At 39.1% G+C, this 17586-nt stretch overlaps 2 protein-coding genes and 1 long non-coding RNA gene across 4 annotated transcripts; all 3 read left to right on the top strand.

Moving 5' to 3' along the window:
* Nucleotides 1–1318: 1318 nt before the first annotated feature.
* Nucleotides 1319–8197, top strand: gda (guanine deaminase). The gene is made up of 14 exons (XM_079578274.1): nt 1319–1555; nt 1754–1836; nt 1944–2115; nt 2254–2341; nt 3039–3144; nt 3226–3253; nt 3322–3429; nt 4762–4869; nt 4945–5042; nt 5115–5182; nt 5256–5402; nt 7444–7562; nt 7635–7662; nt 7731–8197. The coding sequence occupies exons 1-14, from the start codon at nt 1424–1426 to the stop codon at nt 7805–7807; spliced, it is 1362 nt and encodes a 453-aa protein (XP_079434400.1). The 5' UTR covers nt 1319–1423; the 3' UTR covers nt 7808–8197.
* Nucleotides 8198–8664: 467 nt separating this feature from the next.
* On the top strand, nt 8665–11356 carry LOC306970228. The gene is made up of 5 exons (XR_013793380.1): nt 8665–8776; nt 9100–9347; nt 9424–9590; nt 9745–10799; nt 10964–11356. It is a non-coding gene; the product is annotated as an uncharacterized lncRNA (long non-coding RNA).
* A 1966-nt stretch (nt 11357–13322) lies between these two features.
* Nucleotides 13323–17438, top strand: entpd4 (ectonucleoside triphosphate diphosphohydrolase 4). 2 transcript variants are annotated; one of them, XM_079555541.1, is made up of 12 exons: nt 13323–13438; nt 13512–13709; nt 14097–14302; nt 14381–14531; nt 14606–14709; nt 14784–14843; nt 14916–15046; nt 15418–15584; nt 15669–15993; nt 16060–16145; nt 16229–16390; nt 16612–17438. In XM_079555541.1, exons 1-12 carry the CDS (start codon nt 13431–13433, stop codon nt 16844–16846), a joined length of 1833 nt encoding a protein of 610 aa, XP_079411667.1. In that variant the 5' UTR covers nt 13323–13430; the 3' UTR covers nt 16847–17438. The 2 variants fall into 2 exon arrangements, with proteins under 2 accessions (XP_079411667.1, XP_079411666.1); XM_079555540.1 differs by having other exon boundaries at nt 14916–15070; nt 16612–17435.
* Nucleotides 17439–17586: the final 148 nt, after the last annotated feature.

Raw genomic sequence — 17586 nt, 5'->3', positions numbered from 1 at the left:
TTAAGATAGACTTTTTCAAACATTAGTTTGAGATTACCTTTTTCCTTTTTGTTATCTTACTAGCTTATCTGAACAGTTTCAACCAGTTGCACAAGAAAAAGACTATCAACTCAATCAACATGTTCTTTTTTTACTTTGATAAACAGTGCGGTCTTGAGGTTGACATTAGAAGACAGACAAGCGTGTCCTCCTTAATTTAAAGATTTTGTGCAAGAAACACCAGCACTGCTCTGTAGCAAGTATTACAGCACAAATTTGAACTACATCGATATATGGTCTAATTCCATGTCTCATTTAAAAAGATATCGATATATATTAAATAACGATATATTGCCCAGCCCTAGATTGTTGTCAAGTGACGAATTCACTCATAATGTTGGGCTTTTGGACACTTTTACATTTTTGACTTTAGTTGAAGCATTTTTATTTCATTTTAACGCCATGCTTTTTCCTCATGAAAAAAATGTTTGTGGAGTTTTCATTCAGGCTTATTTGAATAATTCTGCATATTCTGTCAATCTGTTCAAGAACTCAAAATGATGACCATTTTTGTTTTTTAAGCCCAGAAAACTGATTAAAGAATAATATATGCATACTCATTGTTTATACAGACCTACCAGCATGCATAATCAAATCAATTATCATATCATTAATCATCATATCATATATATACAAGCAACATCTGAAAGTTACTTGAAAACATTTCAAAAGTGGAGCAAAGACTTTTTTTTTTTTTTTTTAGAAGGGTTCAATAATGCAGTAACATACAGAATGAGCATAAGTAACATATATAATCTTTTTTATTTCTTTATTTTTTTAGCATTCAATTGTTGACACAGGCTACAGTGGCTTAGTGCATATAACTGTATATAACCAAAGTGTTTTATGAGCTCCCTTTGTGTGTCATTACCTTGCTTTAGATTCACCAATTTGTGTCTTTTCATTAATGCTTTCCATTCAAATGAAAGTGAGTCTGTGTGATTCTGTGGGAAATGAATGCCTATTCTGAAACACATAACACTGTTTTCACTGCATTCCTGAAAGCACAAAGACGGCTCTGCTTTCCCGAGTGTCCGTCCATGTGCGTGTACACGGTACATTAAAAATGGGCTTTACATTCTTGTTTTTTTTAATTTATTTTATTTAACTGAGAACATAAAGTATAGACATTCTGGTTGTATCCCGTCATCGCAGTAGTAAGCCCCCCTTAAACACCCTGCTGCCCGGTGACAGCCAGGCGGACACTTAGGCGCACTCCCAGCTTTGGAGCGCTGTGATTGGCTGCGCGGTGTCTTCTTAGTCAGGTGGACTCTGTCTCTGATGCATCTTGTCAAAAGCTTCGGCGTATAGCACAACCAACCTCGGAGCGTTTTCCCTGTGTGCACACACCGCTGTCGCTGACACCGATCCACACCGAGGAAATATGGCTAATAGCACACAAAATAACACATCTGGCATTACGCACGTGTTCAGGGGGACGTTTCTGCACTCGACCCATCACAGCGCCTTACAGATCTTGGAAGATGTTCTTTTGGGAGTCGGTACCAATGGGAAGGTTTGTCAAACTTTTTGGATTTTTTTATAGGGCTGTTATTGCTTGAGCTCTATTGGTTGATTGTTTGCTAACCTATTAACTTTGTAAACAAAACAAAAAAAGGGATTAAATATTGTAATTGAAGTTATTGCCTGTTTTTTCATCATCAAGCACTGTCATGTCAAGCACAAAGCAATATCAATCATTTCGTTCTGTTAGATTGCGTTCATTGGAAAAGGAGGAGACCTGGAAAAACTGGCTGGAGACTTTAATCCATCTGACGTCATACAACTTGGCCAACAGTAGGCTATTGTCTTTGTCTATTATGTGTAGCCTTAAACATCTTTGAATTGTTTAAAATCCCGTTGATTATGTTCATAATATACTTGATATACTTGTCTAATTTCAGTGAGTTCTTCATGCCAGGATTAGTGGACACTCACATCCATGCCTCCCAGTACAGTTACGCGGGCACAGCTCTGGATATGCCCCTGCTGCAGTGGCTGAGCACTTACACCTTTCCCGTAGAATCACAGTTCAAAGATTTAGACTTTGCACACAAGGTCTACAAACAAGTTGTGGTATGTTTGTGTGTGACCTGTATTTCCTGTATTCATTGCATTTAAGAAACATGACAATGAGCAATTATCGTCTTAACACAACTTTGTGCAGACAAGTTAATAACAATGTCATTTGAAACTTTTCTTTTTTTTGAGCAGAAAAGGACATTGAGAAATGGAACAACCACTGCATGCTACTTTGCCACAATTCATACTGATGCGTCTCTTCTTCTGGGACAGATTGCTCGTAAGAATTTGCTTCTCAGTCTCAGTTTCTTACTTCATTGAATAGTATGTGTAGCATAAATATGGACAGATAATAGTATATTGATTTGTTCAAAAAATTCAACAAAGTTACTACTGTCAGTTTAGTTGCTTCCCCTATCAGAGTCAAAGTGTTGCATAATGATCAGTGACAATGACCTCGTCAACCCTGGCACATGCAGTTCAACCTCTATCACAGTCATATACCGTAGTTTAACCTTTGCTATTTGTCCTAAAAAGAGTGTAATTATATAATTGGTTTAATAATTGGTTTATAACTGGTTTCGGTCACCGAGAAAGTAATAATTTAAACATTTCATGGCATTTGAATATGTAAGGACTTATATAATCATGTGCTTAAGTTACAATTTTAAAATGAGATGTTTGTTTTCGTCATCTTTTCTTGTTGGAGTGAAATCAAAATCTTGGTCGGGTTTAAGGTTGTACCTGCACAATGGGAACACCTTGCCCTATTCCCGTGTGAAAACTACTACTCAATCAATCAATCAATCACATAGTACAGCAGAACAACAGCCAGTTTATTATCTACACATACACAGGCCAGGGGCTGTCACAACATAAACAATTCATAACCTGCAAATGTTGATATAAGCACTATGAATTAGACTTGTATGAAATGTTAAACTGGTAGTGTGTCTAATGTTGAATTTGCATTGTAGATGACTTTGGTCAACGAGCCCTGGTGGGAAAAGTGTGTATGGACAGAAACAATTCTGTGAAACACTACAAAGAAACATTTCAAGAGTCTCAGGAAGAAACCTCTCGGTAAGTCAATGTTCCAAGTATCATATCTACATTGAGTTGATTTCCAAAGATTTTAATGTTTGTTTATTGTGTGCTTTTAAGGTTTATTGCTGAACTCTTGAACAAGAAGGTAAAACGAATAATCACATTGTAAATGTTTGTGGAATGTACCTTAAGATGACTTTTTGTGCATTTCAGTACCCTCTGGTGAAGCCAGTCGTTACCCCGCGCTTTGCTCTATCCTGCACAGGAGCCTTACTAGGACAGCTGGGAGCAATTGCTAAGAATAACAACCTGCACATTCAGGTGACTCCTCTTTAGCAACCAAACCAGGTTGCTTCCACTGGGACCGGTGTCAGAGACAGCTGGTTTACACCTCCACACATTGTAGACTGGAGTGCATTTAAAGTTTGGTACAACAAAATCATAATTTAGCTAATCTTAAAGGGACTATACAGAGTTTAAAAATGTTAAAATTAAGTATTTTCCTCCCCCTACATGTTCCAGCCATGTCCTAATGTGTAGAATGAGCCCAGACCTGTTCACCACAACTGCCTCTAAAATCCTGCACTGTCACTCAAGAAGTTTTACTTCAGGTCCGAATTGCCGTCATGCACGAGCTTAATATGGAAGATGCAGTTGCACATGTGACCTGAGGTGGCACTAGTGAGTATAAAATGGCTAACTTGCATCTAGCCTCTTTAACTGAGCATTCCTAAATATATATAAACAAACACTACAGAATGAACTTAAACCTTAATATGGACATTAAGGGTGTGGTTCTAAAGTTAATTTCTAGCATTAGAGCAACAATATTTTTATTTTCCACAGTGATTTTCCAGCTTCTTTATGTGTCATTTGGATCCCAAATCTTAAGTATACTCAATAAGGAGACATGTTACGTACTTACATATATGCATGTGCCAATTTCTGTCATGGAAATAAAAGTAAAAATATAATACAAAAAAAGGCATAGGCTGGAGAAAGATGAATTGATCAAACTGTGTTTATTCTTTGTAAATATTGTTGTATTCCTCCCAACTACTGATTTATCATCATTGGATGAATTTTACTACTTTGAGACTATGATAAAAAGGTGTGAGAGAAAGTATTTCTTTTCTTCTCTCTCAAAAATCCCCAAAAAAAGAAGAAAAAAAAAAAGAGAGAGAAATTATGGAAAAAGACAGAGGTGGGTATAGTAACTTAAATATTTACTCAAGTAAAAGTAACTTTACTTTGAAATAATGTTGCTCAAAAAGAAGTAAAAAGTAGTGACCAAAATAATTACTCAAGTAAGAGCTTCTTGAGTACTGCGAGTCCTGAGTAACTGTTATAAAAGTCTGATTAACGATTCACACTACTGAATCGTTAATCAGACTTTTACAACAGTTACACATTAGAGAAGCAAAAAGTTAAATGATGAAGAATCCTAGTATTATTAAGGAAATGCCAGTAAAATGAAACTCCCCTCTGGAAAGAGACAATAGCACCTTTATTACATATATAGACATTCTTATGGTGGTATTGTGTGTGTATATGAATTTATTCATTATAAATTAATCCTAAAACATAAAATTACGTAAAATTAATATTTAGTTAGCTGTGATGTTTAAAAGCTGTATTCATTTTTTTTTCTAGAGCCATATCAGTGAAAACCCAGAGGAAGTGCAGCTCGTGAAAGACCTTTTCCCTGACTCTGAATCCTACACAGATGTTTACTATAAACATAACTTGCTTACTGATAAAGTTAGTGTGAATATGCATGGTTTAAATTACGTGATGTCACTTATTATTGATTATCAACACTCTGCATTTGAACAGACAGTGATGGCCCATGGCTGCTACCTCAGTGATGAGGAGTTGGCCTTATTTAAAGAGACTGGAGCGTCTCTGTCTCACTGTCCAAACTCCAACATCTCGTGAGTTTCTAGATAAATTGTAGCTTGTATAACTAGTCTACTAAAACAGCTATTATTTGCTCTATCAAATAGGTTGTGTAGTGGTGTGCTGAATGTGCGAAACGTCCTGAAACACAATGTGAAGCTGGGGCTCGGAACTGGTAAGAATATTTTATTACTTTTTTGGTTCACAGGATTTTGCTCTTGTTATGTTATTCAGTGGTCCTCTGTTAGATGTGGCAGGTGGCTATTCGGCCTCTGTACTGGATGCTGTGAGGAGAGCTTTGGACTCATCCAAATTCTTGGCCATTCAAGATCCGGACCAGGACCCTCTAACCTTCGAGGAAACCTTCAGATTAGCCACACTGGGGGGCAGTCAAGGTATGAGAGAAAGAGAGACTTTGACTTTACCACGTTTATTGAGACGTCATTCACTCAATGTTAGTAAAAACAACAAAAAAACAACAACACTCAGGATAGGATCAACACATAAAACACATCTTTGTGGTTAAAAATTAAGGACCAGGCTTCCTTCGCTGACCACACACAAGACCTCCCCTACGGTCCAAACCCCCTTCGAAGTCCTCCAGTCCCCCCACCAAAGTACTATAGAGGTGCCCCACTCTGAGCCTCACTCCGACTAGCCTCCTCAGCATCAGCTCTGGGTCGGCGCATCCTGAGCCTCGCATCTGGTTCCTGTGATCCAGATGCTGAGCTTTGCTTGGCCCACAAGAAAGCTTGTTAGGTTGCCCACTCTTCGTTGAGCCCCCGAGAACTTTGGGCCAAAAATGAGAAGTTCCCTTGTAAACGGCAGGCCCAGTTCATCCACCCAACACCCCAGTAGAGTGCAGAGGAGTGTGAGCCAGGAGCAGGACAGCCACAAATGTTCCAACGTTTCCTCCTCAGGGCAAAAAACGCAGTTGCTGTTCGTCCCGGGGTCAAAGTGGGCCACATGTCTGTTCGTAGCCACAGCCCCATGCACCACCCTCCACTGGAGATCAGTGCAGCGTTTCTCAAATGGAGGGCAGTACAGTGACTTCCAGCTGCCTTTAGGAGATGACCCCGGAGCCAACACACCTGACCACCTAGATTCCGGCCGGCCCTCTAGAGCAGCTCTATTTCGGACTTTGACCACAACGATATAAAGGGCCGGGCCTTTTTGGAGACTGTGGGGAAGTCCAGTAAAATCGGCGTGGTGAAAGACAGCAGAGATCCAGCAATGTCCTGTCCTCCACCTGCAGGTTGGACCGTCAGTGATGGAAAGACCAGGGGAGGTGGTCCGGAAGAGCCCAGTCCCAGCTGCGCTGCACTTTTCCAATCTCTTCCAGACCTCAAGTCGGCCAACTTTGTTACTTTGGATGCCACAAAGTCCAACAGGCTGCTCCTGACCAGTGGGTTATAGAACAGTGGCTCCTCTGCTCCCCGTCCGTATGGCTGGTCTCTGGACCGTAGTCCAGCCTCCCCACTCCATGAAGCAGAACCGAGGCGGTCCTCCCCCACAGCGGACTTTGCCCGTACAGGAGCCGCTGGATCGTTTGCAGTCGGAGAGTCTCCCTTCAGCAACAGGCCCCCGAAAGAAGTCCACCAGACGCCATACCACAGCTCTGGAGTACAACAAGCTAACCCACAATATAAACTTTCTGGGAAAACCAAGTGCTGTCAAAGTCTTAAACAAATAGGAATGATCTACTTGATCAAAGGCCTTCTCCTGGTCAATGGAGAAGAGCCCCAAGTCCATGTCTTTCAATCTAGCATTGTGTCCCTGAGCAGAAATAGGTTCTCCATAATTGTCCTTCCTGGAATACAGTATGTCTGAGTACAGGTTACCACTGGAGAAGAGCCCCAAGTCCATGTCTTTCAATCTAGCATTGTGTCCCTGAGCAGAAATAGGTTCTCCATAATTGTCCTTCCTGGAATACAGTATGTCTGAGTACAGGTTACCACTGAGTCCAAACAGTCCTTTAACCTGTTGGCAAGAGTTTTCGCAAAGATTTTATAGTCCGAACAGAGCAACGATACTGGAGAGAGAAAGAGAGAAAGAAAGAAAGAAAGAAAGAAAGAAAGAGAGAGAGAGAGAGAGAGAGAGAGAGAGAGAGAGAGAGAGAGAGAGAGAGAGAGAGAGAGAGAGAGAGAGAGAGAGAGAGAGAGAGAGAGAGAGAGAGAAAGAGAAAGAGAAAGAGAGATTGGCAGCCTTGCTCCCATCAGTCTGCCCCATGGCAGCTGTGGCTACAGTATTTGTCACCATCATCGATTGTGGAGTGAATGAAAAAAGACTGCAGGGTACCGCTTTAAGAGACTCGTTAAGTGCAAAACAAATGTTCTCTTTGTCCCATTTACAATGTACAAGATAAAATGACTGCATATAAACACAAACTAAGAATAACATTTAGAAACAGAGGATTAATTCTACCATTTCTTTCAGCTTTATCACTGGATGACCAAACTGGAAACTTTGAAGTTGGCAAAGACTTTGACGCTCTTAGGGTGAATATGTGTGTAGCAGGTGGACCTATTGATCTTATCCATCCTGAAGAGCCAAAGGTTTGTGTCACTATAAAATACAAAAATACAATCTTCTCTCTTGGCTTACATTGCTTTTGTTTTGTTTTTCAGATTCTTTTGGAAAAATTCTTAAATCTTGGTAAGTGTTGCTTGCAGTGAAATTGTTACATTTCGAACAGTTATTGAACTCTCTCGAAATCGTTTCAGGTGATGATCGCAACATTGTGGAGGTCTTTGTGGCTGGCAGAAGAGTTGTGCCATTCACAGACTCAAAAGCAGCATAGTGTGAATCTTATAACCAGCTCTCTGCGCATCCTGACAGAAATGTGGGGAATGGATTTTGAAATATAGATGTCCCACAGTTTCAACGCAACAAGCATTTGGTATAAATGTAAATGTCACATTCTCTGTTACATGTCACCTTTAGCCTTATATTACACATAATTTCATTGTACATTTTTCATTTTTTAATACTTGATTGTGTATTATATCCGTTGTACTCCTATTGTCTGCTTCAATCATTTTGCTCTGTACACTCCACTCTGGCATCAAGTGAGATTTTTTATGTGGACATCAACAACTCAGTGTTTAAGTGCTCTTTAAGGAAATAAAGGGATAAAGGGAATAAAGGAATATTGGTGAAATGTATTTTGTAAGCCTTATCCAAATAAATGTGTAGCAAAGCAATAAAAAGGAGGGTGGTTTTGTGAGAATATACACAATGTTTTTTTTGTTCTTTTTTATTTCAAAGTAACTAAACATTTGAGGTTTTCATGTGAAAGAGAAATTCCATTGCCCACTGACCACTTAACTTTATATAGAACAGAAATAGACAAAGTCACTGTCAGCGTTTCCACGAGAGGAAGCTTTGCGTTATTTGTCATTTGTTTGAGTGCCTTCTATAATGCAACTAGTGCAAAGAGACAGGCTTATTAAAGTTGTTAATAAGTAATGGTAATGTTTTGTCATTGCGACTGCCATTCATCACTAATATGACTGTGATTTTTTCTTTAAGGTCAAACCATAAAACATACTTAATTTATATTATATCCCTATCATGGTTGCTACATATGTCTCTACCAGGACCATCCAGTGGTGTCAGTAATGAGCACAGGCTAAGCCATGGATCAAGCAAAGCCAAAGAACCAGGAAGTAAGAGCAGCTCTGTTTTTTTCCCGAGCAAAGGTTGTTGCAATAGCTACATTTCTTTTGCAGTATACAAAAAATCAAAGTGAAGTCATTTTATCAGCGAGGTAAGTGTTGGATCTCCAGAAAAACTACAAAAAATAGAGCTGTCTTCTGTTTTGAAATCTGTGCTAAGTTTGAGACTACCCTTCCTGTACTTAATTGTGATGAGAAGTGATTTTACAATTTTAGAAATTACCTTAAAGTCAAGTGTGGTTTTATTTTGTATGTGAAAAAAATAATTGTCAAATAAAGAAGCTTTATTGCAAAGGATTGGAAAATGCCAAACATTGTGATAAGAATTACTTTGTGACTCTGAAGTTATGATATTGCTTCGACGTTAGGCAATTTTTTCTTTTTCTTTTTTCTTTTCTTTTTTATGGCACTGAAGAAACACAATGCCTCTGTATGGAGCCTCAAAAGGAGATCACAGGAAAGAGAAGTCAAGGCAGAAGGAAGCTCCTGGGTGGATGAGCAGCAGGAGCGTCACAGATGAAGACGGCTGCCCTCTGTCTCTGACTCGCCTCTGTCTGCTCAGTTTGGCTGAGAACATCAACACGACATGGACAAAAGACTACTCTGACAAATACTTAGATCAGTACTTATTCAGACACATCATGGGACCATTCAATGTGCTATGTAAGTACTTATATCAGTTGTACAACAAATCTGTCTGAATCATATATTTTTGTTTACAGTATATCTACCACTGCAGGTGCGGAGCTTGTGGAGGAACTTATAAGTCTGTTGTGCATCAGAAAGAAATTGTCTCGAGCTGCTCTTGATTTGCTGCTTGTCCCACAATTACGTTCCCTGTCTCTTGCAAGCTGTCCGGGCCTGGCCACCACTGCTGTCTGTGCACAGATTTCTGCACGTTGCCGGGTGAGTTTTATGAGTTACGTACAATAATTACATGCCTGCATACGAGAACACACAATATGAAAGAACTCATATTTGCAGTGGTTTGAGACCATTACTAACATTGCATAATTTGTGTAATATTTCTCTAATAGCATTTTTTCCAATATTCTTACAGCTTCTCTCAAACCTGGATATCTCTGGAGCACAGCAGCTGTCCTCCAAAGTCCTTTTACAGACTCTTCCGTCTTTACACAAACTGCGCTCACTTTCCCTGGCTAGAACGACCACCGATAAAAGTGTGATTCAAGCAGTTGTTCAAAACTGCACCAAACTGTGTCATCTGGACATATGCCAGTGTCATTTGGTCTCTCCGACTGATCTACTTCTTCTTGGTGGAAGTTCTCTTTGCCCGTCCTCTCACACAAGTGGCCCTTCATCAGCTGCTCTGTCTACTGTCTCCTCTTTACCTCTCAACAGCCTGCTCGCTTTAGATATTGGTTTTGAGGAACAAAAAGGTGACGCTGTTGCTGTAGCAGCATACCTCCTTCTCACACTCTCTGGCTTAGAGAAGTTTGCCATTGAGGGTATTGCACAGGCATGCAAACTCATTTTGCACAAAGATTTTCAGCAGACAGATTTGTTCTCTGCCAAAAAAGAAATCCTTACTTTGGAAGAAGTTTGGAAACAGTGGAAGTACAGACAGAGTAGCATCTGCTCATGTAAGACTGAGGATGAGTATAATGAGCCAAAAACCTGTCATGAGAAAAGCCAGGATAATTTCACTCTGAGGCTGAAGGAAGTCAGAATATTGTCTTGCGAGTGCTTGTCTAGTCTTGGCCGTTTGTGTCCAGACATCACCACGATATTTATTAATGCAGATTATCCCATCACGATCCAAACTGCTGAAGTGACTGATTTAACGAAAGCTCTTGAAAATATCCCTGGACAGTTAAAGAGTTTGTCTTTACAATATTCAGACTTGTTGCAGAATATTTCTGACTCTGTGTGTGTTGTTGGTTCCTCTTTGCTCTCACTCACTTTGGAAGGAGTCAAGACATCCCCCTCATCTTATTCCTCTCTGCTGAGAATCCTTCAGGCTTGTCCTAGACTAAAAGAATTATCTATCTCACTTCAACCTTTTCAGCTCTCATTTGCCGTTGAATACCCCAATAATCGCTTGATAGATTGGAATGGGCTCCATCTGCCAGACCTCCGCAGCCTCATACTACGGTATGCATTTATAACATTTTAACTATAGGTTTGGTACTGTACTGGGTAAAAAAACAGATACAGACCGAATAGGGCTTAATAACTGGAAATTAAAATACTGTACTGTGAAGATTGACAATTAAAAGAGCAGTCTGTCAAATTTTATTCTGCTTTATTTTTTACAGGTTCTCTTATGAACACAGTCAAATGAAGCCTTACATCACAGAGTGTTTGTTCCTAAAAACAATACTTGGGTGTCTCCTAGCGCACTCAGCTCTTCTTCAAAAGGTTTCTCTTATATCCCTGCCTTGTCCTCTCAACTGCGTTTTGGAAGAAGTGCTTCAACAATCCAATATGAACCAGTCTGAGTCTTTACCTCTGAGATGTTTGCAACACCTTGACTTGCAAAGAACCGATGTGAAAATGAGAACAGTAAAAAATGTAGTCTTACAGTGCAAGAAACTCAAGTTTGTGGACGTCAGTTACTGCTGGAACATCAGTTGTTCTGATATGGACAGTGTGAGCGCTGGTAGGCCGAAGGTAAAAGTTGTGTGGATGTAATAGTAGAAAGCCTAATGTATAATGATACAATTCTCCAGATTACTTTGTTTTAAGTCATTCATTCTAATCCACTGTGGCATTGGCCTTCACTGACATTCATTTTGTCACATATAGCCTATAGGCTATACAGCTGTTTAATGATGCAAATTCTCAACTGTAACTTTGTCTTTGAAATCTGTATTTACCATCACGTTTGATTAAATACAAGAAAAACAGCAACAAATATTTTGTTATTTTTTTTACATGACGTCGGGGCAATCAGGGACCGCCAGATGGCGTTGATGCAGCCGAACTTCAATCATAGACTTCAATACACCTGTAACTTTATAAAACTGTAGCTAGGAGGACATCGCCATGGTAACCCACAGCAGAACTGATGTCCTGCTTTGTCCTGCTCCAGCAGCCATATTGTGATTGTCTTACTCAAGAAATTAAAAGTTTATTAGACTATGTGTTTTTGTGATTTTCTTCTCTCTTCTTTATATTAATGTCAAATGCAAAGTGCGTTACAAATAAAATATATGATGGTGATGATGATTATTATCTTTATCAGAGGCTGGTTGTACTGAAGCAACTTTTTGAAGTAACTACTTTTGCAAGTAGTTTTTTCAATACTTTTACTTCTGCTTGAGTAATATTAAAACTCTTACTTGAGGAAAAAAAATAGTAACTGTGAGTAAATCACAGAAGCAAGTAAAGTAAATCAAAGATTTACTTTAAATTAAAGTAAATCTTTAATTTAAAAGTCTTAATTTTGATACATAAAATGGATGTATTTTGTTTTGTTTTCTTAATTATTCATACTGATTATATTATGCTATTTCCTTACACATTACAATCTTCACAATATTTCATGTTTTGTTTCTCACCATTTGTCACTACTGAAAAATGAATAGAACTTTTACGCTCAGTAACTCAGTATTCAAAGTACTCAAGTAGAATTTTCTCTCTTTTTACTTTAACTTATATATTTGGGCCACTATACTTTTTACGTCGACTGAATAATTTTAAGTAACGTTACTCTTACTTGAGTAAACATTTGGGCCACTCTATTCACCTCTGCGTGACTTACTTTGATAATTTGTCTTTTATAAATGTGTTCCCAATCAAAATTTTTGATAGGGTATAATTCATGCGCATATTTCAGTGAATGTCCTTGAAAAAGACGAGGGGGCTTCCCAGTATCTGCCCGACTCTTTACATTACTTTCAATTAGTATTTCGCTAATGGGACAATCGTAACATGGCCGCTCTTTTGCCACGGCAACGCTCGGAAAGCCCTGTCTAGCGCGTAGCGTGTATGACAGTGGGGCGTGGACACGGCACCGCGTGCGGGGGCGGTGTCACAGGCGGTGTTACGTTATGATCGTGGGCGCTTGGACTTCGGGCCATTCAAAGGAACAAACCAAACGCACCAGTGAAAAGGCATCCACGTCACGCCACTGAGACCTGCCACATATCGCAGGGCTTTAGCCAGCGGTTAGCATCCCGTGGCAATCTAATGACAACATGTTTGGATAGCGATGGATGTTTGATGTAGTTTAATTTGTAAGTACGGAAATGTTACCTAACGTCACGCAGTCATATTTGTGTGAGCCAAGTAGGAGCTGTCGTTGTTGTGTTGTACCAAACAGACCTATTTTTGGCAAGCAATTGGTATACCTCGCATGCTGACAATATTATGTAATTATCCAGGAACAAAGTGAGATTTCATTGGGTTTAAAGCCTTGCTAAATGCATCTCAAAACCTGACTTCAAGCGACTTCTATGTGTTATCGTGACACATGTTAGCCTCCCCCTCATCCTATTTATATTACTGCATGTATTGTACATGTAATAAATATGCGAGTAGTTGTTATATAAATATGTATGTGCTTTAAATGTGCCATATTAACATTGTCTTGACATAACAAGTGTGGTAATTAAAAGTACATTCCTGATGTATCTGAAACAGTAAAGTTCTTACAATTGTTGTTATTTGCTTGTTTTATAGATCATGAAGTTAAGCAGAAGGTGATGGGATGGTGGAGCCTAGATCTACCCCATTCCCCCATCTAAAACAATGGCAAAATAATTCAAAACAATCGTCATCATGGGAAGGTGGGTGTTGATCTTGTTAGCAGTTTGACCTGATCGTGCTTAATATTTCACCTTTGTCTGTATGTTTTGACAGGATAAGCATTTCGTGCCTTTTCCCTGCATCATGGCATTTCAGTCTGTCGTCACACGTTCTGACGAGGCTTTTGATGCCTTCATTCAGGCAGTGGATTCTTATCGGCCTGGTTTTTGGCCTCATAGGGCTGCTGTACATGCTACTTGTTACTGGAAAGGGCCCTGCCATCTGGCTCATGAAAGAAAATCACTTTCACAGGTACACTGGGTGAATACCACCAAAGTCCAAAATGTAATGTATTCATAAATTAATTAGATATAACACTTTAGAACAAATGGATTACGTTAAAGCGTAGTTAAAGTAATGCTTCGCAATAGTTAAAATGCATTAAAGAGAGGAAAGGACTTACTGTATATTGATAGGCTCAACACTAGAACAATAATAGTATAATATAAATCTTCTCTCAGGCTGCAGAGGAGCTTGCAGGGAGTTAAAAGTTCCTGTAATACTGTATAACTTGAAGCCTTTGTTTCATGGCAGGTATTTTAGATAAAAACAATGCCAATGTGTAAATAATATCAGACATTTTCAAACAAAACAAGAACCCATATCTGTCCTAAATCTGCTAATGTATGTTTCTTTAAGGCATTTGGCAAGGGTGACCGATATTGATGCAACTGACACAAGCAACCCTAACTTGAATTATGGATTGGTGGTGGACTGTGGCAGCAGTGGCTCCAGAATATTTGTGTACTGCTGGCCCAGACACAATGGTAACCCTCATGAGCTTTTGGATATCCGTCAAATGAGAGATGAGCATCACAAACCAGTGGTCATGAAGATAAAACCAGGTAAGGTTGCATGCAGGTGCTTTAGTTACTAAGCTCTCATTATTCAGTAGTTTTTCAATTTTTTTGTGTGTTTTCCAGGCATCTCAGAACTGGCCAAAACTCCCGAAAAAGCCAGCGATCACATTAAACCCCTGTTAGATTTTGCCGCAAGACACATTCCCAAAAATAAACACCAAGAAACACCCTTATACATCTTGTGTACAGCTGGCATGAGAATACTTCCTGAAAGGTATGCATCCATATGATGAAAAATAGTTTTGCTTGACCTTTTTTGTCTGATGTGTTTTTGTTTTTTAAACTCAGCCAACAAGAAGCACTTCTTGAGGATTTGAGAACTGATATTCCAGTGGATTTCAATTTCCTTTTTTCTGATTCTCATGTGGAAGTAATTTCAGGAAAACAAGAAGGCACATTTTTAACTTGTTAAATAATTACCATAAAGTTGTCTATAGTCTATATAATGCAATGATCAATTTTATAGGTGTTTATGCATGGATTGGAATCAACTTTGTCCTGGGAAGATTTAACCATGTACATAATGGTAAATGATAGTGGCTGTAGCAGTTTCTTGAAAAAAAGAAAACCTTTTAAGTTTGTCCTCTGACATGTTTAGATGGGGAAGCTGTAGTTGAGGTAAACTTCCCAGGCGGTGACCAACAGGAGGCGCTGGTGAGGAAAAGGACTGCTGGTGTTTTGGACATGGGTGGTGTCTCCACACAAATCGCATACGAAGTTCCCCAAACTGTAAGCTTTGCTTCTCCGCAGCAGGTTATTATCCACAATCAATTCTGTTTTGTTTTGTTTTGCTCACCCACTATTTGTTCTTCTCCCTCTTCAACCTGTCACAACTGCCTGTTTAAACTTGTGTCTGTCATTTGTCCTGTGGAGATGAATTCGTCTCTGTTCATCACTGTAAGATGATGGCATGGCTTTTGTTGCATGACAAATTTGGGGGTAAATTTGTTTTTAGAGAGTTTAGGCATGTAGTGAATGTAGTGCTCTCCACAAAGTCAGTTTAACAGAGAAAATCATTACCTTCATTAACATTTACTCTGATGATAATGTTGGACATACATTTAATTGAAAGCTTGTTCTTTCATATGATTCATTTTTAGGAGGAAGTTGCCAAAAATTTCTTGGCTGAATTCAACTTGGGATGTGATGCTCACCGCACAGAGCATGTTTATAGAGTTTACGTGTCCACTTTCTTGGGATTTGGTGGCAATGCAGCACGACAAAGATATGAGGAAAACATAATGAAGAATTCTTTCCGTCGTAACAAGTGAGTCATTACAAACAAATCTAAAATGTTCTGTGCTCTTTTCTGTCTTTGATTTCAGTGCTATTTTTACTTGACCTTGTTTAGGCTCCATGGGGAGCATGTTGGCGAAACCGTGGACTCTCCCTTCCTGGATCCCTGTCTGCCCACAGACATGGAGGATACCATCGGACCCTCAATGCAGAAGTTCTTCATAAGAGGGACAGGAGACTTTGAGGAGTGCAGACAAATCCTCCAGCCGTACCTTAATCGAACCAACGAGACTCAAACATCTCTTAGTGGTGTCTATCAGCCTTCTATTGACTTCAGCAACAGCCAGTTTTATGGCTTCTCTGAGTTTTACTATTGTACAGAGGATGTACTGCGAATAGGTGGCGATTATAATGCTACCAAGTATGCAAAGGCTGCCAAGGTACAATAAATGGATTGCTTTATTTATGAATCGGTGTCATTGGTCTAATATTTTTTTTTATTCCAGGACTATTGTGCCACTCAGTGGATGACATTGAGGGAGCGATTTGATGCTGGGTTGTTTGCCTCACACGCTGATCTTCATAGATTAAAGTAAATGCAAACCTTTGACTTTTTACTCTGCAAAAAGATTTTAAAAAATCAAGACATATTTTACATCATGGATGTTTTTCTAGGTACCAGTGTTTTAAGTCGGCATGGATGTATGAAGTTTTGCACACAGGCTTCTCGTTCCCAAACAATTATAAAAACCTCAAGACTGCGCTTGTGGTCTATGATAAGGAAGTCCAGTGGACTTTAGGAGCAATACTTTACCGGACAAGATTCCTGCCTTTGAGGTAAGATCATGATTTTGCTACCAAGTTTAAGTAAGATCAAATTAATGTTTTTAGATGGCTTGTAAATAAATCTGCAAAGTGAAATCTAGAATCTGCAGCTTTCAGCTTTGGTGTGTTTTTGTGTACAAAATAATACGTCTTAAGTCCTAACAAATGATTTCACAAACAATGTTCTTCCCCTTTGGGATCATATTAAGTTTCTGCTGTCACTTTTGTTTTAGGGATATCCAACAGGAAAGCCTTAAAGGATTACACTCCCACTGGCGGCACAGTTTTTCTTTTGTCAACAACCACTACTTATTCCTTGCGTGTTTCTTCATTGTGTTGCTATCGATTATGCTGTACTTACTGCGGCTTAGACGGATCCACCGGCACACGGCTCAGCGATGCAGCCCTTCCTCCTCACTGTGGCTGGAAGCAGGTCTTGGGTCACCCACACTGCCTATTAACCTCTAAAGTTTGGACTGAATGCCGGACTTTCCAAAAGTCACTCCTTTTTCTCATCTACTTTTCTGGAAAGCTTTATAAATCTACCCATACTTCACTGCTTGAATTTGATGTTAATTAAATGATGGTGAAAACTATGAAAGAATTGTTGATCTCTAGCTTAACTGAGGCAATGTTTAAGTTAAATTAAATTATTTAAGAATAATATTTAAATGTTATACCTTCATTGCAGATTCACATTGAGCCTTTTGCAGTACTAGTCTATGATACTTTTTTAAGGCCTTACTTTTTGCCTTTTAGGTACGTTGCATGATTGTGTCTGTTACTGTTGGTCATTGCTATCATTTGTCATTTCTGATCTATCGATCTGATCAATTTCAATGTGTTTTAAAGAATGTTTGCAGTACTCAGCAGAAAAGCTCTGTTTATTATCTCATTTAATGTTACCGTTGTGAGTCAGACATTCACAGCATTTGTGCAATATACTGTACTTTCTGTCTTGTCACTGTCGAAAACATGAGATAGAGATTGGATTTGATGGGCTTCATTTCTGTAAGCTGTGATATCACTGGTATTAACCAGAGAAGAATATGAGCACAACACAAACTATTTGTGATTGTTTGCACCTATTACTAAATAAAACTATTGTTTGTTTCTCTGTTTCATCCCTATTGTGTTGTGTAAAGATCTGTATTCATTTGTTGTTGTTGTTGTAAATGAGTCACATAGGCTGCCTTTGGGCTTGGCTT

Source organism: Gobius niger (assembly GCF_951799975.1).
Source record: "Gobius niger genome assembly, chromosome: 1".
Taxonomy (NCBI): domain Eukaryota; kingdom Metazoa; phylum Chordata; class Actinopteri; order Gobiiformes; family Gobiidae; genus Gobius; species Gobius niger.
The sequence above is the reverse complement of the archived record's forward strand: the minus strand, read 5'-3'. Positions and strand labels throughout refer to the sequence as shown.